We start from the raw sequence: 23,027 nt of genomic DNA, 5'->3' as shown, positions 1-23,027 counted from the left end.
CAGTAGAAAACACCATCCCGTCATGACATATTGGACTTCATTTGCATGAGTTTTTTTTCGTCCGGGTGTTTCGCCTTGATGGGACTCACTTTTTCTCAGGTGTTTCGCCTTGATTTTGGGATTCACTTTTTGGGGGATTTTGGGACTCACTTTTCTCCGGGTGTTTCGCCTTGATGGGACTCACTTTTCTCGTGTTTCGTCTTGATGGGACTCACTTTTTTCCAGGTGTTTCGCCTTGATTTTGGGATTCACTTTTTGGGGGATTTTGGGGGATTTTGGGACTCACTTTTCTCCGGGTGTTTCGCCTTGATGGGACTCACTTTTTTTCAGGTGTTTCGCCTTGATTTTGGGACTCACTTTTTTGGAGATTTGGGGGATTTTGGGACTCACTTTTCTCCCGGTGTTTCGTCTTGATGGGACTCACCTTTTTCCAGGTGTTTCGTCTTGATGGGGCTCACCTTTTCTCCGGGTGTTTCGCCTTGATGGGACTCACTTTTTTCCAGGTGTTTCGCCTTGATTTTGGGACTCACTTTTTGGGGGATTTTGGGACTCACTTTTTTGGGTCGTGGGGGTGCACGGAACTCCTTAACGGGGGTCTGGGGTTCCCCCCAAAACTTCTTAACAGAAATATTATATTTCCCTGTGTTCTGTTACATTTTTGTTTGATACATGTTTGATACTTTTATCAGGCTTGCTTTACTAGCGTGGGTACAATTTAAGCCTTAAAATGCCAAATGGTGTACAGATTTGATGACTGAAGCAAAGTAAGACATCTTTATAAATGACTCACCTTTAAGTCATTACTTAAGTGAATATCTGTATGATCTGGCATGCATTGCCCACATGCCCCAAGCAGACCCCGCCTCGACCACGGCCAGATTTGAACAAACCTATTAAAGGTATTCTACTTCACAGACCTCATTACTAGTCTTCTGCGCCAGCACGGCAAGGTCATCTCACAATGCTTTCTGAACTGGTTTTGAAGTTATTCTGCTGGAAATCAGTTTAAAGTAAGATCTTCAGTGGGGCTTGAACCCACAGCCTCTATATCATTAGCTCAGTATCCTAACTCATGAAGCTACTTGCTGCTTGAAACATAATTGTCTTTTTTCTTATTAGACAAACAAATTGTGGGAATTTCTCCTGGAGGTGTCAAACTCCCAAAATTCACCAGAACACTGGAATTTACATCTATGTTAATTTTTTTCCTCCCCAGACCCCCCCCCCCCCCCCAACATCTATGTTAATTTTTTTCCTCCCCAGACCCCCCCCCCCTAAAGGGTGGGGCCATTGCATGCCGTCATACACAGATATTCATTTAAGTCATGACTGCATTATTATTAAAGATGGGTCTTACATTGCTTAAGTCATCAAATCAATTTCTGTGTGCCTACTTTTTGCAGTCATGAACCCCCCACCCTCTCCCTAGAAATCTCCTGTTTTCTGACGGGCTGAGGTTGGCAGGTATGGTGTTATACAGAGGGACAGTCATAGCTCAGTGTTAGCCGCAAATTGCAACACTAGATTTTATTTTAATCGGATGAATCTAGGGTTGCAATACCTCCCATAGGCAGCCAATGCATCAAAACAGTGCTTTCTGATTGTATTAAACGACTTCAAACTCACCAATATTGTGGCTCTATGGAAAGCTTGGAATTTACTCTTGCTATCTGCAAAGTGTTTGTTTCTGAAAAATCCACCGTAGAAATGTTAGGAGCTACTTTCTATCAAGAAATTGGCTTCAGGTGATTATTTTTGCCGGAGATTGGAAGCACTTGTTGTGGGAAGTCACTCAGCGGTCCTGTGACCACCTGGTTCTAAATGTCACATAATGCAGGAGGCAGCGGGACGCTGCATAATAGAAGACGAGCGCTTCCGAAGTTCAACACTTAGAAAATAAACCATGTCTGCTCGGATTTCTTGACAGAAAATAAATCATAACAATTCTACGGTAGAAACAAACACTTTGCAGATAGCAAGAGTAAATTCCAAGCTTTCCATATACCACAATATTGGTGAGTTTGAAGTCGTTTAATACTATCAGAAAGCAAAAAACTGTTTTGATGCATTGGCTGCCTATGGGAGGTATTGCAACCCTAGATTAAAATACAATCTAGTGTTGCAATTTGCGGCTAGCTCAGTGAAAGCCTACTGAGCAAAAGGTTTCAGACATTATTAGTAATAATGTCAACATTGAGATATCAAAACTGAAATTCTAATAACTTGAAAACAGGGTGGTCGGGTTCCCAGATTGATATTCAAGAGACAGAGATTAATATTTGGTCAGCATAGTTTATTTACAGTCATTTGTGTTGAATGCGCTTGGCCTGTAATCATCTGTAAAGATGTTTCTATTCAGTTCATGATGTACTTTAATCTTCATGTCTTGCCGTCACTCCTGTGTGATTTCCCTACTGGGTCTGCGATGATGACGATTCCCCAGGAAGCCAAAGCTGAAAGACAGGAGGACTTATTTAATTCTCAAGAAATGGAAGCATAGATGATCATGACACGTTGTCCCTTGGTTTCCGGTTTGTGTCGCAGTGTTATTGTTCCGACAAAGGTGTCTTATGAATCTGTGTTTTGGAATGGCAGCAACCCACAGACTGTAAAAATATAGGCAGCTACACATTACGTTCGGGCACGATTACAATTTACTATAGCATAGGCCTATATGAACAGTGCTGGACAAACCATAGAATTGGTACAAAGTTTGATTGTGATTTTAATTTATGCGGGCTTTAGACCGGATCAAACATGCGCGAGGGATATGGCCACTCACCCAAAGCGAAGCTAATCTGAAACACTGTGCCCGCGGTGGTCGGGCCGCCTCGCATCATCCCTTTGCGGGCTAGACTGTACACATAGGCGCCGGACAGAAGGCAAGCACCGCCGGAGAGGAGCCGGCAGCTCCAGCAGTTCTTAAACAGTGGTGTCGGTGCGGGTGTATCTGCAGCTGGAGACGTTGACATTGGTTCAGGTGCTACTGTTGACATTGTCCTGCTGCTGTGGTCATTCATACACAACACCGACAGTTACATGTGATGATCACACGACGTATGATGTTCATATAAAACAAATCCAGTGAGCCAATCCTTTTGTATTGTTTGAGATCCCAATGCGTATAAGCAAAGTTGTTGCTGTACAGAGTAGACTGAGTACGAGAAGAGTAGAGTTGAGCTCTAGACTGGTCAAATTGCTAAACAACTTTTAGAGGAGTGGTTCCGGGTTGTGTGAAAACTGAGTCCGGTCTTCAAAATAAAGGTTGGTGTTTGTCTTCGTTTATTATTTAGCATTTGCAATATCAATATACATTGTATAGTTATACAAGAGTGACTGTCTGTCACATCTTATGGCCGGTGACCGTCTTTCTTGATCCAAGGCTAATTTATTTATAAGTCATTTATAAGGCAGTCAGTGGTTACAACACTGTTAGTTCTGTCTTGTGTAAAACTAAAAACTAAACTATCATTACATTATGGTCTGGTGAGTGAGACTTGGGTCTATGATGTGGAACCTTTGACCTTTGTCCCAGTTTTTTCTCTAATTGTTCTTTGGTCTTGGTTCCCCAGGTCATCTTTATGCAACTGAACAGGCAGTGGCATGTCGCCATGTATTCCAGAGCTCTGTGGACGGTCGTCTTCGTTATTGTTTGTCCGTCGTCATGTCAAAGGGAAAAGGCTGCCGGTTCCTCGTACATTGCGGCAGTGTACGAACACCGGGTGATCTTGAACCCGGATCCAGGCGCGCCTGCGTCCCGGGAGGCTGCGCTGGAGCACATGTGGAAGAACCTGGATATCTATGAGGAGCAGGCTGCCAGGGCAGCGCAGCAAGTAGGAAACTACTTGGAACTGTAGTTTTTAAAAAAAAAAAATAATATTGGTATGGCTGTGTATGTGATATATATGCAACAGTTAATCCAACTAATCGATTCAATCTATTGTAAAATTGCAGATTTACAAGCTCACAACACAGCACATAAATAATTTAGTTTATTATAAATAATATGTTGATAGCCTATATTAAAAAGAAAATGTATATTTAAAAAAAGCTTGTTCATTCAATTATTAGAAAAAGTATATGAAAAGCTCCACCGGCTGTCTGTCTGTCTGTCCATCCGTCTGTCCGTCACGTCACACTTTTGCCCTACTCTTACCTCCACCACCGTTGGCCCTATCCATGCCAAACTTTGCACACACACACCTTGGATGGTAACTCAATGCTAAACACATTTTTGGACACTGCTCCAACAGATTTTGGCCTAAAATCGTGCAAAGCAGTACACAGTAGCCTATCTCTAAAGTCATGTCATCAATGGATCTGTCCCATTTCCCATATTCCCTCCTGATTGGCTATGATTGCCGTCTAAAGTCCTGATTAGGGAGTCTTACTGGTCACTAAGACAACAATAAATAGTTGCAGCCCTTGTCTCTAGTCTCAGCTCAGCTCCTCTTCTCACAGGGTGCCCAGATCTTGGTGTTTCCAGAGGATGGCATTCAGGGTTTCAACTACAGCCGTTCATCCATCTCTGGATACCTGGAGACTGTACCCAACCCTCAAGTAGAGAGCTGGAACCCCTGCACAGAGCCTGGCAAATACCACAGGACTGAGGTACACACACACACACACACACACACACACACACACACACACACACACACACACACACACACACACACACACACACACACACACACACACTTTTTTGTAGAGGACATTTTAGGATTGGCATAGATTTTTTACCCTTTTTAAACATAATCCTAAAACCGAAAATAGCCTTTCTACAGGCTCACAGCGCATCACGCCTATTGTCAGTGCTCGCCACGTTGCCACCAGCTCGCAACTTAAAGTAAATCAGGCATAACTCCAACCCTAACCCCTAAACTTAACATAAAAGTCTTATGAGACCCAGGAAGATTGTCGTCACAAAGTCTATTTCTCAAATTCTATTTTACTTGTAGGGACATATGGCCCTCACAAGTATAGTAAAATAAGTATACACACACACACGCACACGCACACGCACACGCACACACACACACACACACACACACACACACACACACACTCTAAGAGAAGCACACCATTAACCAGTGGAAAGCCACGATTTTATCCACTAGCCTAAAGGTGAATTCCCTTTTGGCCGGGGGGAGATATTAGACTTTTGGTCATCAGGCAGAGGCCCTTAACCACTACCGTTACACCACTATCACACTCCCAGTAATCATAGCACACCTCAAACCAAACGTGTGTGTTGATCTCCACTGCAGGTTCTCCGCCGGCTGAGCTGCATGGCCCGTCATAACAGCCTCTACCTGGTGGCCAACATGGCTGACGTGCAGCCTTGCAGTCCCAGTCCAGACCACACGTCCTCCTCCCCCTGTCCTTCTGACGGCCGCTGGCAGTTTAACACAAACGTGGTCTTCAGGTACAACACAAGACCTCTCAGTATGGCAGCATTTACACAAATGTATATTCTTCATCATCTTACTCTTTGTCATCTTCTCATTATCACCTTCTGTGCTTGGACCCCATTAATCGCTGCTTGCATCTGTACTTATTATTTTAACTTGATTTAATTAGTCACACCATTGTTTTGGTACCAGGTCTGATGGTCTGCTGGTGGCCCGCTACCACAAACACAACCTTTATTTTGAGAATGCCTTCGACGAGCCCCCCAGCCTGGAGGTCATCACCTTTGACACGCCGTTCGCTGGGGAATTTGGTGTTTTGACCTGCTTTGACCTCATGTTTCATGACCCCACCGTGAGGCTGTTGGAGCAGGTCAGAACACAACCACAGAACTCGTGTCCAATGACTATTCCATTTCATGACAGGCCTAGATGTACAGTATAACCTGCTCTGCACAGCTGGTATCTCTCTCATTCAAAAATCACATTGAAATAGTCTAACACTTCTGTGTTCAATCTGATCCTCCATCCCAACCTCCTCCTGCTCTTATTTGTTCTGGCCATGGTTTCATATTTATAGAGTGATAGAGGGGTTTCATTGTGCTCCCCATATCATTTCTTGAATGGTGCTAGAATTAACTGTGGAACACCCTCAGTGCCAAACCTTTTCCAACAAAGACACAAATATATAACCTTTAGTTGCAATAAATGGTCCTAAATCCTTTGAGGTGAGTGTCTTTGACAAATGACAAAACTCAGAGTCTGACTCAGTGACTCAGTGACTTGTGTTTCATGTAATCCCTGCTCTGTCCTATCCAAATAAAATAGACATTCCTTAAACACATATCATCACTGTCTGGCAGAAAACTTTAAATTAAATGGAAAAAAGAAAGTGTGATCCAATCTAGTGATTAAATCACAAGCTCTTATGGGTTAAATGTTTATAGAAACCCACAGACTAGACGCCTAAACACTTTCAACCTGGCATCCCAATTTTCTTTCCTCTATTGGCAAAAAGTTTCACAACGTATGGCAGATCTATATAGGTTCACAAGACGTCACAACGTGTTGCTTTCTGCCAGGTTTCTGTCCGACAGCGACAATAAATAAAGTCAGGTCCAAGCTGTAGCTAATCTCTATGTCTACCATTCCACACCTGTCGCTTTCCCTCAGGGTGTGCGTCAGCTTGTCTACCCCACGGCATGGATGAACCAGCTGCCTCTGCTAGCGGCCGTTCAGTTCCAGCGGGCTGTCAGCCTGGGTGCCAGCGTCTCCATACTGGCAGCCAACATCCGCAGCGACGCCCTGGGCATGACCGGCAGCGGGATCTTCAGCCCAGTCTCGGTTCTCCACCATCACGCCCGGCACGGAGAACCGGAGGAGGGAAAGCTGCTGGTGGCCAGGGTGCCCGTCTTGGACCCACTGTGGACAGGAGACGGAGCGGCAGTGGTGCAGACGGAGGAGAAACCCCTGGATTCTGGATATTGCCTGCGGGAGGACCGCTGTCAGACCGTAGCTTCTCCTCATCCACCTCCCACTGTAACCCCATCATTCCCTCCATCCTCTGACACCTTCACATCATCCATGATGTACGACCCCTTCGCCTTCGTCCTCCTACATGGCTCAGTGGGTGAACTGACGGTGTGCGATGGCCCTCTCTGTTGCCACCTGCAGTACCAGAGGTCCCCAGAGGGCAGTAGCACAGAGCTCTACGCACTGGGAGCGTTCGCTGGCACACACACTGTGAACGGCCGGTATGCCCTGCAGGTACAGATGAGAAGACCAGTTTTGAATTTCAAAAATTGTATGTTTTTAAACAGACTATTTCATGGGGCTCGCTTGTGGCCCCCAGAAATGCTTTAACAACAATCATCTATATAATGCACTCAAATTACTGCCATTTCTGGTCTAGTATGGTATAGGAAACAGGCTTTCAAAGTTTACAAAATATCACAAAATGAAATAGAATTTCCTCCTATTTGGGGTTCCTTGGAAGGTATAGGTTTGGGAACCCTTAGGATGTAAAAGTTATAAACGATGTCTAATAAAGATCATGTGACCCATTTCCCTCCAAAGGTGTGTGCGCTGGTCCGCTGTGCAGGGATGGAGGCCAGCTCCTGTGGACAGGAAGTGGAGGAAGCAGAGTCTAAAGTGGACTTCCTGCTAGAAGGGGTGTTTGGTACGCGACATGTGTACCCATCGGTGCTGGCCAGTGGCGTGGTCTTCGAGCAGCCAAAGCAGGTGACCAGGACCAATGATGGCAGGGTGACCATCAAACACTCAAATATGACAGCTGGACTTGTTACGGCGTGCCTCTATGGACGCATGTACCACCTGGATGAAGACTGATCCCTACTGCAATGTGTGTGAAATTCTGTGAATGAGTTATTTTGTTCCCCAAAAGCACAGCTGCTGTTGTACTCTTAATGTACCCAAAGGTGCATAGTCATACGTCAAGCTACTCTGATTTGTACTTATTTCAGGACTGAAATGGCAAATGTGGCAAATTTCTGATGGTGTAGCTACATTTAGTGCAGGAGTTAAACATTGCTTGAGAAATTGCTTGTAAAATATATTTAATTTCCTATATTGTTGTACAGGCTTGAATTTGACAATGCGTCTTTTGTGAACAGTGTTTAAATATTTGACCTGCAGCGCAGGGAGATGTATTCTCCCAAACACAGGAATACAAGAATAAATACAGGAGAATACAAAGAACACTACCGGAACATAAATAGAACATAACATTTAAGAACTGGCAAGGAACATGAGGAACTGAGGGTTTAAAAACACACAGGTTGACTAGGAGACTAACAAGACACGGAGACTAGGAGCAGTGCTCTTCCGAGCACGTTTGCCGCCTGGTCAGGTAGGTTATTGTGGCCTCCTGGTGGCGCTATAATACGCCAATGTGAAAAGGATGCCATGTCTTCAATCGGACGACGCTGCATGCATGATTTGAGGCATTTTGTTCAAAAAATATGTTGCAAAATTCAAACTGCTGGTGGCACTTTAACAGGCTAATGTGAAAAGGGTGGCATTTGTTCCTTGACCTAGTAGGAATGTGCGTGCTAAAGTTCACCGAAATCTCAAGCCGCGTGCATGATTTGAAAACTGACTAATCCTGCAAACCTTTGAAGACAATCTTAGCCAATCAGGATGGAATATGAAATATCGGACAGATCGTCTTGATCACATGACTATAGAGATACTGTGTACTAATTTATGTGATTTTTGGATGAAATCTGAAGGAGTAATATTAAATAAGTCAGCCTCCTGGTGGCACTAGAACAGGCCCATGTGGAAAAATTAGGTTCTGATTTGGGATCAAGGGAATGTGTGCGCAAACTTTGGCAGCGACTGGGCCAACGGTGCCGGAGATTAGCTGGTAACAGAGACGGACAGACACAGACAGACGGATGGACAGGGGACAAAACAGTCTTGGTCATGCCTTTCGGTCTCGTGGAGACAATGAACAAGACTGACTAAATCACTGTCTGCCAGTCTCCGCCTGTTACATTTACGCATCGTTATTTGATTTGCTATAACAGAATGCTTTAAGAACTCAAGAGAAATCACTTTTATTTATTCATTTCTTTTTGACATTGCACCAAGATAAGTTAATTGCCCAAATGTTGCTCCTAAAAAGGCAAAGTTTCTGCACTTTCGTCTCGCATACACATACACGCACACACACACTTGTTCCTGTCTTCAATACAGTACGTAGACAATAAGTAGCACAGAGCCCAAGCTTGCTTGTTAAGGTTGACTTATACGTTGTTGCATGGTGTGTCATGCACCGAAAACAAGTGATAGATCGTCTGTTTTCGGTACAGGACATGGTGTGCAACTAACCATAAATCAGGCATTAAAAACACTGTGGGAACTGTAACATAATTTCTGAAAACAGCAGAGATAAATGCCTCAACAGGTTTGATCTCCAAATGAATGTGTGGTAGTCCAGCGATCAGCCACTCCCGTAGTTAAACACAGCTTTCTGTACATTCACCTGCTGCCAGAAACTAATCCTGTCTCCATCAGAAGGAAAAGGCATTCAGTCTCCTGTGAGAATCATTTTTGAATCATTCACTTCACTTCTCCCGGGTAGGAACTGACAAGCGATTGAGAAAAACTAAACAAAAAGAACAGGACTTGCCTTTTTAAATGTGACCGACAGCAAGCAGTGTCCGCTGTGACAGCTTAGAGGACGACTCGGGAGACAAAATTCAAAAAACTAAACCACCACAAAGTAATGAGAGTCCTCAAGTCTTTTGGTCCCTTGAAGATTGTCTCTCTGCTATTGCCGTAGATGCATGTAGATGAAGTGTTCAAAATCTGGTAAAAAAAAGGAAAAAAAGAAGCAGCAGCAGCAGGCAATAGAGTGCCTGTATTGTCATGACCTTGGCTCAAGGGCATGCCATCCAGTTAGAGCGCACACCAAATTATCACAACGTACAGGGTTCAAACACTAAACGCCCCCTGCTCTTCCTTGTCCCTTTCCTACTGTATTATACAATAGAAAACGCAGGCCTTCACAGTACAGTAGTTCAACTACCGTTCTCATGTAGTGGAGGAAATAGTGAAAAGGCCACCAACCATTCTACAAAACATTGAGTGAAAAGAACAAAAAAAAAAAAAGACACACACACAATGCTGCTTCAAGTCGACAGAAAAAACAACCAGTAACCACACAGTGAAGTTGGTAGAAATAATGTAGTGTGTGTGCATACATCTTAGGCTACTATGCTTCTTGCTATCTGGATTTGCTTTCTACCCTTTGGACAAAACAAACACAAAAGAAAGCCCCCAAAAAATGGAATCCAGCCACTACTTTTCTTTTCTTCTTTCTTTTTTGTAGTAGTAGTAGTAGTTCACCGTTTTCTTCTTCTCTGGTTTACGTCTGTCCCCATCATTTCTGATGGGGTTCCTGAGTAGTGGGCCGGTCCACCAAGTCCTTTTTTTTTTAGGACCGAATCCAAATAGCAGAGTTCAGGGGGAACGCCCGGAAAGAGGCGGTCACCCTCAGTACGTCTCCGAGTCGGAATCGTTGAGTTCGTCGTCCCCGGAGACTGAGGACAGCGACGGGCGGTCCGGCCTGCAGTACGACGTGTGGTCGGGACGCAGCGAGGGCAGGGAGTCAAAGGTCACGCCTTTGGAGATGTGGTTCGAGGAGGGGTGGTGGTGGTTGACTGTCGAAGGGGAGAGCGAGAGCGCGGGCAGCGCCGCTATGGTGACCATGGGCGAGGTGGGCATCATGGAGTTGAGGATGAGCGCCAGGCAGTCCGCCACGTCTTTGTTGGGGGCGCACGCCAGCGCCGGAGTGTAACCTGATGACACAGAGGCATGGGGGAGTCAGCTCTATTTTTACCTTTACTACCGGTCTGTCTGGTTATATTTGTACATTCTCAGAGTTAAATGAGAATGACTGTGTGTGTGTGTGTGTGTGTGTGTGTGTGTGTGTGTGTGTGTGTGTGTGTGTGTGTGTGTGTGTGTGTGTGTGTGTGTGCTTACCATTCTCATCCACTGCCAGCACACTGGCACCTTTCGCCAACAGCTCCTGGACCACAACTGTCAGACCGTTCCTGGCTGCTACATGAAGGGGCCTGGTGGAGGAGTGCACACAGTGAGCACAGTTACAGATCTACACCTGCTAGTGTGATTCTAATTTAGTATTGATTATAGGCAAAGATAGTGTATCATGGCCTGGTAGAGTGCGTATGCTTATGGCTTGTCCAACGGTACGTACGTCTGTAGAGCACAGTTGGTACAGTTGACCAGGTTCTTGTCGTTGACCTTCTCCAGGATCAACAAGGCACTCGTTTCGTGACCCTGGGAGGATCAGAATGTGGAGAGAGCAAGAAAAGAACGTTAAAATAAATAGAGTAAAAATCGGGATATGTTTGTATGGCATAAAAGTAACAACATGTCAGGAGGACTGTCAATTATTTTGCATTAGGCTAATGGCTAGTCTAGTTTGGCAGCCTTTGAGCCATTGTTTCAAGGTCTGATTATACTGGCCCATTAGTCCTGTCATTTTGGTTATTAGAACAGACGTAGTGGGGGCTTACCTTGCTGCATGCCAGATGTAAGGCTGTGTTCCTGTTGGAATCCTGCACTGTGAGGTCCGCTTTAGCACTGCTAACTAGCACTTCTGTAACAAACCCAACAGAGGCAAAGTCACTTTTACTGTCTGCTTGCACATGGAATACACTTGGTGGATAATATGTACATGTGTGTGTTCAGTATTAGAGAACAGAAGATAAAGGTGACTGGAGGTTCGACTACAGAGACCATTTAGAGATAAAAAAAAGGCCAACACTGATACCGTATGTGTGTGTGTGTGTGTGTGTTCACACTGACCGACAGCATTCGTCTGCCCATTGTGAGCGGCCATCATGAGCGGCGTGCTGCATGTGTGAGTGTCAGCGGTGTCGGGCTTGGCTCCGTGACTCAGGAGCAGGGACACACACTCCATATGGTCAGAGAATGCTGCAGCATGGAGGGGGGTCCTGCCGTATAACACACACACAGTTGACGCGTCAATTTCCCATGTAGTCTTGAGAGTTGTGGAATGAGTGCCAGTTTTCAGGTGCGTGTGGTTCATTTGACTTATGTTGGAACGGTTGGCTCACTGAAAGAAAACTACAAGCTAAATGGCTGCCAAGTGGGGTCAACGACCGTGCTTCTCCCCGCATTGGTTGGCACCCAGTCAAAATGCACCCATGTTGAATTCCATGCGCACCGTCAATGAGAAACAACAAACTCACCTGCCCTTAGAATCAGTGTTGTTGACGATGGCAGCGCCCATAGTGTCTATCAACATCTCAGCCACTGCCTCATTATCGCTCATACTGAAACAGACAACAGCAGCAACTATGTCACATACTCACACACATGTAAATGCACACAAATGCATGCTCAGTCAGTCATAATATATTGCATTTTATTTAAGAGGAATTGTTTCAGTAGCTACATAGTATGATGTATGATGCTGTACAGGTATTTCAAGACATGAAATAAAAAAAATAGTTTAGCTCTTAGTATCCCCCCTGCTCTTTTGGAACCGTATTTGAGCCCAAGAATATGCAGCAATATTTCTGCATACTTTCTCATCAGTATCATGCAGCCCTAAAAGCTTTGTTCTGACTGGAGTAAAAATCCAATTTATTTCTCAAAGGTGATTGTACACACTTCAATTTGCAAGTTAATTTGCAAAAATCAACTTTCAAGCTGTTAAGAAGAAAATAACTCAACCAGGAAGGGCCAAAACTGTGATTTGAGTCGCCAGCCTGAACATTATGTACACCAGTTTTTGTGAGGTGGACATTTGTGTTTGTCAATGTCTTACACAGCACAGTGCAGTGGGCTGAAGGGGTTGCCCTGAAGCTTCTTGAACGCCTCGTGTTCCAACAGCATCTCCACACACGCATCATAACCTGGAGAGCAACAGAGGAACAGCAACTCAAGTTTGTTTACCCAAGTCAGTGATTCTAAACCCTTTTCATTTCAAGGACGCTCTATCTGACTACTATTAGGCCACGGACCCCATGATATTATACCATTACTAAAATAGAATAGTTCTTATTTAAATTCTTTATCGTTCGTTAACAGTAAAATCATCAGTCATAATCTACTGCAGTGGTTCTCAACCTTTTCAGGCTGCGACCCCCGCAAAATAATCATATTTGAACTGGGGACCCCCGACCCTTCACAAGCACCTGGAATTGTAGGAGTTGGCATTACATTTAGTTTTACTCGATCTAATCCATTGTGAAAATAGCCGATCCACATGCTCACAACGCCTCGCAACGCGAGGCGTTGTGAGCATGTAGATCAGCTATTTTCACAATTTCTGACTCTAATATTTGACAATTTGACCAATATGTTTGACCAGAGGTACTAAAAAAGTCCTTAAATTGCCACTTGCAGATAAAAATGATATACTTATACTGCAAGTTGGTCTGTTTACTATTGAGTGAGAAAACAATGTTGACATTTAGCTAAACATCTGGGGGTCCCAACCCACAGGTTGAGAACCACTGATCTACTGTACCTATTTAACAGGGTTGATTTTTAGTGTATAGTAGGTATTCATACCATTGTAGCAGGCCCAGTGCAGCGGTGTGTAGCCCTGGCTGTCAGTGTGCTGCATGTCACTGTGTGAGGTGCTGGTGGCCCGCAGCAGGTCTCCCAGGACGCCCACGCGGCCGCAGGCGGCAGCCAGGTGGATGGGTGTACGGCCCCGGATGTCCCTCACACACACAGTGGCACCGCGCTGGAGGAGGGCCTCCACGCACTCCTTCTGGCCCGTCACTGCCTGGGGAAGAAAGGGAAAGAACATCACTGACACAACATCATGACTTGATCTACCGTACACAAACAACTTGGATTGATGAGAACAAAGAAAACATTCTATAACAAACTGTAGGTTATAAGTGTGTGTGTGTGTGTGTGTGTGTGTGTGTGTGTGTGTGTGTGTGTGTGTGTGTGTGTGTGTGTGTGTGTGTGTGTGTGTGTGTGTAAACTTCTACTGTTACAGGATAGCAATATGAATAATCGTATGTAAAGTGAGGACATTCAGCTGGTCCTAACTTTGCAAGAGGCTGTTTTAAGGTTAGGACATTTGCTGAGCTATATTTCCGTACAAACATTTTTAAATACTTCAAATAGCTGATCTACATTGACACGTTGTGAGTTTGTTGATCAGCTATTTGAACTAATAAAAAAAAAAGGCAAAGACGTTTAGGGATAAGGGGTAATACATGGACAAAAATAAAGCCCTTGATATAATTACATTAAGGTGGTTAGTGGTATAATTACATTTTGGTGGTTAGTGGTATAATTACAGTTACGTAGGTTGGAGTAAAAGGTCAGGCATAGTGTTGGTGGTTGCAATCATAGACGGTGTTAAGCCATTGGTTTCTATGCTGTGAAAATGACGCTTTTTTTGTCCCTTGTACAGGTGCCGCCATCATTGTAGAAATCAACGTTCATTGGTAGAAATGGTACCATCTCGAATGCTATTGGCTGCCAACTTTCACATGCAACTGCAGGGATACTTGGGAGAATGTGGTGTTGAGCTTCACAAATAAAGCACACAAAGAAGAACCATCACAAGCCTATGATCACAAGCCTCTCCTACAGCATACCCTGCTATAACATCAAATATAACATAAATTGTCCCATATTTTAACAAAACGCATATCATGGGGATTGAAACGAGGCTTTAAACTAGCGACAGGAACCATAAAGTACTTATGACAATGTTTATTAAGGTAAGAAAATCAAATGTTAAAGTTCTGGGTAATAGAATGGAATCCTATGGAGAACATGTTGCTTCTGGTACCAGAACAGCGCAACTAACGGCCAATCATAGGAACTTTCAGTTCTGTGTTTGCTTCATTTTAAATCCTGATGCCTGCTTTGTTGAGTGAATAAAACATTTGAACCGAGTATGTTTATGTTAATACAATACTACTAACACAGTGGTCGTTGGAGGTGGTCTTCCTGCTCTTCTATTGAGACATTTAGATCCTATGGTCGGGAAGGACCACTACTGGTTGACAAGAGGTATTCCTTGAAGTAGTATCTCCCATAGCCAAAAGGGCTTTCTGTCTCAGGCTCAGCTCAGCAGTAGACATTTTGGTACTTGAATGGCGGACAGGACAGATGCAGCTTTAACGTTAGAGATTAGGGAATGAACGCCATAGATGGAAAACAGCTAAAGCCCTTCACAAGTATAGCAATGCAAGGAAATGCGTGCGTGAATGCCTCACCCCACGGTGTAGTGCTGTCCTGCCCCAGCGGTCCCGGGCCTCTACACTGGCTCCCTGACTGAGTAGAGCATACACACACTCTGTGTGTCCGCTTAGCACTGCTAGCATCAATGGACTCCTGCACCGCACCACACACACACACACACACACACACACACACACACACACACACACACACAAAAACAAAACAACAATCAACTTAATAGACAATAATGTTGTCATTGTTATAGAGTACACCCACACACTGTGTCTGCTTAGCACTGCTCGCATCAAGGGACTCCTGTGCAACCCTCCCACCCCCCCACACACTGAAAAACCCACTGAAGCCATTTCTAACACACACTCACTGTCCGTTTGCATCCTGGATGTCCACAGAGGCCAGTTGGTCTTTATTGTTGAGGAGAAGGCGCAGGCACTCTGGGTGGCCATTCATAGCTGAGGGAACACACACACACACACACACACACACACACACACACACACACACACACACACACACACACACACACACACACACACACACACACACACACACACACACACACACACACACACACACACACACAGTTATTTAATGGACCGATTACAATGTATGGCCAGCACCAAAAGTTATTGAGCCAACCAAGCCAGAAACATAGTATAACAAGAGCTAAACCCTGTGTACCTGCAGCATGTATGGCCATCCTCTTCTGCTGGTAGTCGCGGGCCATGGCTGAGGCTCTGTGGTGCAGCAGCAACGACACACACTCCTGGTGGCCTCTGGAGCAGGCCAGGCTCAGGGCGGTCCGCCCCTCTGGGCTCCGCACGTCCACCTCACACAGGGAGTTGAGGAGCACCTCCAACGCCCCACAGTGACCGTGGTAGGCCTGGGGGGTGCCATACAAACACAGCTTCCTTTAGAATCATGCTATTGTTATGGAGGAGAGGGAATGGTCGAAGGCAGAACAACACAGAGAGTACCTTTTTTTATATACATTTGTAAATAATTTCAGAACTATTTCAGGGGGAAATAAAATCCCCAAATAAAAAATAAAAAACCTGTAGCAATTAAAATAGCCGATCTACAAGCTCACACCATGTTGTGATGACGTTGTGAGCTTGTAGATGGGCTACTTTTGAAATTGGGCTTTAGTGGTTAATTCATATAATTCCCTTTGTAAGCTTGTGTCCGGGGGAGAGCCCAGATCTAACTTTTGTGTGACAAGCTGAAAAGCTTTGGGTAACTCTGCAGTAGAGGAACACTGAGAACTCACCGCTAGGTGTAGCGGGCTGAGGGGGGCTTGGCTCTCTGAATCATTCAAGAGGTCTGTGCCTGATGTGTCCAGAAGCTGAAAGGGACAGACACATACAGTATATACAGATGATAGGGAATTGTTGCACTCCACTTCACATAGTACAACCTCACAACAAAAATACAAATTCTGCAGCATTTTAACGTTAAAGCAGGGGTATGCTCTACTGGTGGTTGAGGATTGTGACCTTTGTTAATCCCACAGCGCAAATTATTATCATTATTCTGCTATAACCATCCACATTTCCCTAAGAGTAAACATGATTATCTTTTATTATTATCATATAATAATGCAGAATTATAACTGTCAATATTTTGACCAGCAGAGGGGGCTCTTGCCACAATGTGCATTAAGTTAACCACAGTTAACTGATGAAGATGTATTTTTCCTCTGATCCCTCCAAGTCATTGTAGTTTTTCAGTTTGTTGGATTTATTTATAAATAATTTTAAAGTTGTTGCACTTTGATTTATTTGATTGAATGAATGAAATATGTACAAAACCAAACAGAAAAAGGTTAGTGTTGTTAGTATTACTAATATTACCACATCAAGAGGGGTCTCAGCTGCCATCTGGAAGTAAAAACAAAAAAGAAGAAGACATACTTTTAAGTAGGCCAGCCGTTTGCAGGGGGACATTACTAGATTTGTTTTTATACATTATAATCATTCAATTCTGTATGAGTCCCCACCAGCTCCAAACAGAGGATGTGTCCGTAGGCGGAAGCATAGTGCACTGGGGTGTAGCCCTGTCGGTCTCTTATTCCTGGGTTAGCGTCATTCCTCAGCAGGTACTCCAGACTCCTGGCACAGAGAAAGTAACATGAGTCACCACATCCTGACTTCTCACCCAGCAGGACCAGTGTCACACGTAGGGATGGGACCATATGAACATTTCACATCACGATTATTGTGACAAAAGAAATCGCGATTTACGATATTATCGCGATAATCAAAATCTATTATCCTGGGGCGGAACATTTGCCAAAAAATAGCAGCTCTACAAGCTCACAACGCGTCGCCGCACGACGCGTTGTGAGCTTGTAGATCGGCTATGTTTTGGCAAAGACATCGGATAGAGAGTGAAAAAAGACGGTATCAAGTATGTATATTATAAGTACCTTTTACCAATTATAGAGGGTTTAAGTGGTACCGGATATGCAGCTCGGCAAATAAAAGGTGAATTGACTCCAGTGCATGACGGAGGACGATTTCACGATAAATCTCCATGATACGATTATTGTGAGTGTTTTTTATCACGATAAACGATAATATCGCTTATCGTCTCATCCCAAGTCACATGTTGGCCCCTCTCTCTGTGTCCATCTCCATCGTACTGTCTAAATAGAGCTGGGATACCTTACAAATGTATTCACTGTGAAGTGGCTAGCACAATAACTAATAGCTGGACACCAGCCAATTGTGCCTCCAAACTCTGCTTCTTACGCAGACACACACTATAGTCACCTGGGTATTCGTTGTTGAATAATACGAAGGCAGCGATGAACACCGGGTGATAATTTGTCTATCACATACCCACAGCCTTATTTACTCACTTTGGTAAACATATTCAACAGTCAATGGTTTCCGTTTTTCCACTGTGTGTTGTGGTTTCTTTGTATCCGGATAAACACCAGGGTCTCCTCAGTTGTGGAAATGTGGACACCGCTCTACCAAGCCATCTGGAGCACCCGTGTTTATCCAATATCCAGATTTATCGCATAACAAGCCGTGATAAAAATACACAAAGAGGCACATGTGCCCACACACACGCAGTACGTACAACAGTGAGTAAGGCTTACTTTCCCTCTGTGTCGGCTGCAGCAGTGTAGTGCAGGGGGCTGCAGCCTCTCTGGTCCACCTCGTTGACACTGGCGCCGGAGCCCACCAGGGCAAAGACACACTGGTAGTTACAGTTGGCGGAGGCATAGTGGAGTGGTGTCCTGGGGAGGGTCACACCATTAGTTCTAACTCAGTGTTTCTCAAACTTTCAAATTTCAAGGTCAGGTTCATTTGGTTCCATTTGTACACTGTCAGTTACAGCCTTGTATGCGTAAATTTAGACCCCCATAAAGGAACCCACAGAGTCCCTGGAATCCACTTTGAGAACCACTGTTCTAACTCACTGGGACACCACATTACACAGTCTAACTGGTGATCACCCAGCCAATTGACCATATCCACACAGTGGCCATTTTGCCCTGACATAATACTCAGGGGGGGATGAACAACCAGAGAATTATGTAAGAGGAAAATGGCTGCTGTGTGATGAATATGGTCAACTAGTACCAACAGTTACCTCCAAATTAGTCTCTCGATTACAGACTTCTGCATTGCTGCAAAAGGGAAAAGAGTGACAGAACTTTTCCCTGACGATGGCTAGCCAGATTGCCTCCAAATGGACCCTAACGGGTCCATTTGGCTCCATTTGTACACTGTCAGAGTTACAGACTAGTATGGGTCAATTTAGAACGCCCTAAAGGAACCCCCTAAAGAGTCCCTGAAATCCACTTTGGGAACCACTGGCCCAACCAACGCGGCCATGGGTTGAAACAGACTGGACAAAAAGTACTGTTTATACAATTTAGTTTTTCCATTCTCACTGCAAAGGGATGAACAATACATCTTTGGATGTACTGGGCTGATCAGTAAGTGAATCAGAGTGAATCAGTGATCTTTTCCTGTGTGGACTGTGCTCAGAACAGATGCACATGGTACAACAAACAAGTACCGTAACTGAAAATAATAATACTGCCAGTGCCAATATATCAGCAGAATAAATATAAATATCTAGTTCTAGCCTAGCAGTGCATGTGCATACCACATAGGCTCTAATGCAGCATGACAGTGCATCGTGGGTTTGAACCCCGAACCCGACGACCTTTGCTGCGTGTCGCTCCCCATCTCGCTCACTGTTTCCTGTCATTCTCTATCTACTATCTATCAATAAAAGGCAGAAAAGCTAAGAATTATATATATATATATAAAAAAAAGAAACCTCACCTGCCAAAGTGGTCTTTCCTATTGAAGTCTGCTCCTGTGTTCAGCAGCAGGTTCAGACACTCCAGGTTCCTGGTAAAATAACAATAATAAACATATCATTGGTCATAACAAAAGAGGAAAATGTTAAGTACAGTAGAAGTAGGCTTGTAGTGAGGAAACACAGATTTACCCCCCAGCTGCTGCTGCATGTAGACAGGTTCTTCCAGAGTCGTCAGGAGTGTCTATGTCAAATTCTGAACAAACACAACGTTCATAATGTCAGTTGCAGGTAATGGCAGCAGAGTTACATTCTCCAAGAGAGGTCCCAGGGGACTGGATGTTTGTGCGTGCGTGCGAGCGTGCACAAACCTGAGGTCAGCAGCTTCCGGCAGCAATCGGAGAAGCCACTGAGAGATGCCAGGTGCAGTGGAAACATCCCATGAACTCCTCTCCTAGGAGAGAGACAATACATACGTACCAGACAGTCACAGACGCATGATAGTGAGTCTTAGCGACATTCGGGCAAGCACCGCCCTCCCTGCATTCTCATTGGCTGAGAAAACATGGACACAGACATTATTCGTTTTCCAACAAATGCGACGGAGGCGCGCCGTCTCAAGCAACCTTGATCCACATGAGACACCGCCGAGTGAGATAAAGCGAGCAAGTCGCCGTGTCGAGCGTGGCGAAAGTCGCTTGAGCCGACTGAACGCCATGCGAGTTGTAAACCAGGAGGCCAGAATAGTAAATACTGTTTGGGAGTGAACCGTCACTCAAAGTGCCTCTGGCCAATCACAGCACGTCTTTTCCAGGACTTAAAGGGATCCCTGGCTAATAGGACAAATATGCCTTAATACATTACAATTGTCCTCTATAACTACAATGTAAAATTAAAAACAACTTAAATATTTTAATTACTTCTAGAAATAGCTAATCTTTCACTAAATAGGGGAAATGGCCGTCACAAGTTGATGATGTCATATAACCATGTGTGATCATCCCTATGGAATTTCTGGAATGTGAAAATAAAAACAAACTTGATATTTCCTATGGTTAATAGGAGCATCAAATCAATATTTCAAATGTGTGTGTGTTGTTGTTTTTTTGCACATGCATGCCATAAATTCCATAGACCACACATGGTTTTATGACATCATCAACTTGCGACGGGCATTTCCCCTATTGAGTGAAAGATTCGCCATTTCTAGAACAAATAAAATATTTAGGTGTTTTTAATTTTACATTGTAGTTATAGATGACAATTATAATGTATTAAGGCATATTTGTCGTATTAGCCAGGGATCCTTTTAACTGAACATCGCTATCATCCACTATCACGCGTCACAGACCATCCCACAGGGCACCAGCAGCCAGGCTCAAGGACAACCACAGTGCTGCGTTACTTTGTATTTAGGGTTTATATTAGTCATATTATATTAGTCAAAAAGCTCTGTCAATAGCTTAATTGTCAGAATCGTAATTAAATTATGTTACTGACCTGGTGGTGAGTGCTCCATGGTTGAGTAGTGTAGTGATTATGAGCTCATGGCCGTAGCGAGCAGCAATGTGAAGGGCTGTGTTTTTGCTCTTGTCCTCACAGTCAACCTCCGCTCCTATACACACACACACACACACACACACACACACACACACACACACACACACACACACACACACACACACACACACACACACACACACACACACACACACACACACACACACACACACACACACACACACACACACACACACACACACACACACACACACACACACACACACACACACACAAAGGCAGCAGTGGGACATATACGTACATACTTTCACTCAATTTAGCAAGTAAGTAACATCTCCTGCTTCTGTAGTGTGAGGCAGCTTGATGCACAAGTACACCCCCTGGACATTATCCCCAATCCAACCCTTCAATTTAGCAAGTACTAGTATATATTATACCATTGAAAATCCAACATCCAATACTGTACATACATACATTAAGGAAGCTATTGAAAATAAGACTAGGCAATGAACAGTTGCTTGATCCTGCCCCTAGACAGACCTGCCATCTGTGGCGCACGCACACACGCACACGCGCACACACACACACACACACACACACACACACACACACACACACACACACACACACACACACACACACACACACACACACACACACACACACACACACACACACACACACACACACACACACACACACACACACCAGAAGGCTCACCATTTGTAATGAGGGCTTGAGAACGAGAGAACCTGCCATGTGCAGCAGCCATGTGGAGGGGCGTCTTACCGTCCTTACTCTAGAGAGAGGGCGACAGAGGAAAAGAGAGAAATTACATTTTGATACAGTATAAAGGACAGAACGTGTTGGAGAGTGTGCAGGGACAGAAAAAGAGAGAACGATCAGTGCTTTGTGGTTTGAACATCCTAACCACTGACAGAACTGTTCATACAATCTATGCAAGAAATAGTGCATTACTCATTCCAGCAGCAGGAATTCAGAAATGATGGTCAGATGATGGTCAAGCGGTTTTTGCAAATGTAATATCATGATTGGTATTGGTTCCAAGGACACCATATTGGTTGGGCTTTAGCCTCAAGAGAGAGATAACCTCCACACAAACAAGGCTTGCAGCCGCAGGGAGTTAGCTCCCCCATTCTTCCATATGGCCTGAACAGAACCACCCATTCATTTATTCACACTGTGTGCTGGTACAGTCAAACATTCTGTGAATATCTGGTGCATATCTTAAACTATCATATGATGATAAAGAATGATAATGAGTCTACTTTCAGGGTAAAATCTGACCAGAATGGGGAAAAAACATTTTCTGCAAACACACCTAAATTTGTGTCCATAACCTTTCTGTCAGAACAGATAGTATAATCTGTATAAAAAAGTGCAAATGCAAATCTTTTGATCTCAGGCTCGTCTCCAGACCAAACGGAGCTATGCATTATGAGCAAATCAAAATATACCAGAAATACATTACCTACGACCTACTACTCTCTTATATCAGTTGATGATGCAACAATTACGCATTCAGCATGATACAAAGGGATAGGCACAACAATAACTCAAACGTTAAATATAATAATAATAATAATAAAACTTTATTTGTATAGCACCTTTCATGACATGAAATGCAGCTCAAAGTGCTTTACAGAGCATAAAATGAAGCACAAGTGCTTAACAGAGAAAAGTAAAATAAAATAAAAAATACATAATAAAAATAAATAATTAAAATGATTACAATAAAGCAGAAAAATAAAAACATAAAACATTGAAGAACAATTTCAGAGCAGTGCGGACGTCAGTAGCAGCACAGGGATTTAAACATTCAGCTAAAAGCAAGAGTAAAGAAATAGGTCTTGAGCTGTGCTTTAAAGCTATCCACCGAGGCTGCCTGTCTTAGGTGTAGTGGGAGTTTATTCCAAGCTGTCGGTCCATAGAAGCAGAAAGCTGCTTCACCATATTTTTTATATGTCATTGTTGGCGCCTCAAGTAGGTCTGCACTAGAGGACCTGAGTGGGCGGGTTGGAACATATC

The 23,027-nt window shown here is 44.1% G+C and overlaps 2 protein-coding genes across 2 annotated transcripts in view; one reads left to right on the top strand and one right to left on the bottom strand.

The window, feature by feature from the left end:
- Positions 1-3,611: 3,611 nt before the first annotated feature.
- On the top strand, positions 3,612-7,760 carry btd (biotinidase; the record flags this gene model as incomplete). Its single annotated transcript, XM_080735555.1, has 6 exons — positions 3,612-3,833; positions 4,462-4,611; positions 5,271-5,428; positions 5,607-5,784; positions 6,585-7,178; positions 7,488-7,760. 6 exons carry the CDS (start codon positions 3,612-3,614, stop codon positions 7,758-7,760), a joined length of 1,575 nt encoding a protein of 524 aa, XP_080591681.1.
- A 2,273-nt stretch (positions 7,761-10,033) lies between these two features.
- LOC308292718 (serine/threonine-protein phosphatase 6 regulatory ankyrin repeat subunit A-like) overlaps positions 10,034-23,027 on the bottom strand; it is a gene marked incomplete at its 5' end in the record, with an annotated part of 41,001 nt that continues 28,007 nt past the window's right edge. The window contains 20 exons of the mRNA XM_080735129.1: positions 10,034-10,738; positions 10,923-11,014; positions 11,158-11,240; positions 11,480-11,562; positions 11,772-11,920; positions 12,179-12,262; positions 12,760-12,847; positions 13,509-13,728; positions 15,188-15,305; positions 15,535-15,622; positions 15,852-16,053; positions 16,441-16,515; positions 17,024-17,050; positions 17,170-17,281; positions 18,280-18,420; positions 19,481-19,549; positions 19,650-19,713; positions 19,829-19,911; positions 20,958-21,072; positions 21,699-21,777. Coding sequence (XP_080591255.1) covers positions 10,434-10,738; positions 10,923-11,014; positions 11,158-11,240; positions 11,480-11,562; positions 11,772-11,920; positions 12,179-12,262; positions 12,760-12,847; positions 13,509-13,728; positions 15,188-15,305; positions 15,535-15,622; positions 15,852-16,053; positions 16,441-16,515; positions 17,024-17,050; positions 17,170-17,281; positions 18,280-18,420; positions 19,481-19,549; positions 19,650-19,713; positions 19,829-19,911; positions 20,958-21,072; positions 21,699-21,777 — 2,277 coding nt within the window. The 3' untranslated portion in view covers positions 10,034-10,433. The remainder of the gene's footprint in view (positions 10,739-10,922; positions 11,015-11,157; positions 11,241-11,479; positions 11,563-11,771; positions 11,921-12,178; positions 12,263-12,759; positions 12,848-13,508; positions 13,729-15,187; positions 15,306-15,534; positions 15,623-15,851; positions 16,054-16,440; positions 16,516-17,023; positions 17,051-17,169; positions 17,282-18,279; positions 18,421-19,480; positions 19,550-19,649; positions 19,714-19,828; positions 19,912-20,957; positions 21,073-21,698; positions 21,778-23,027) is intronic.

The sequence above is a fragment of the Nannobrachium achirus genome (genome assembly GCF_963921795.1).
Source record: "Nannobrachium achirus genome assembly, chromosome: 10".
Lineage (NCBI taxonomy): Eukaryota > Metazoa > Chordata > Actinopteri > Myctophiformes > Myctophidae > Nannobrachium > Nannobrachium achirus.
This window is presented reverse-complemented; position numbering and strand designations above follow the sequence as displayed.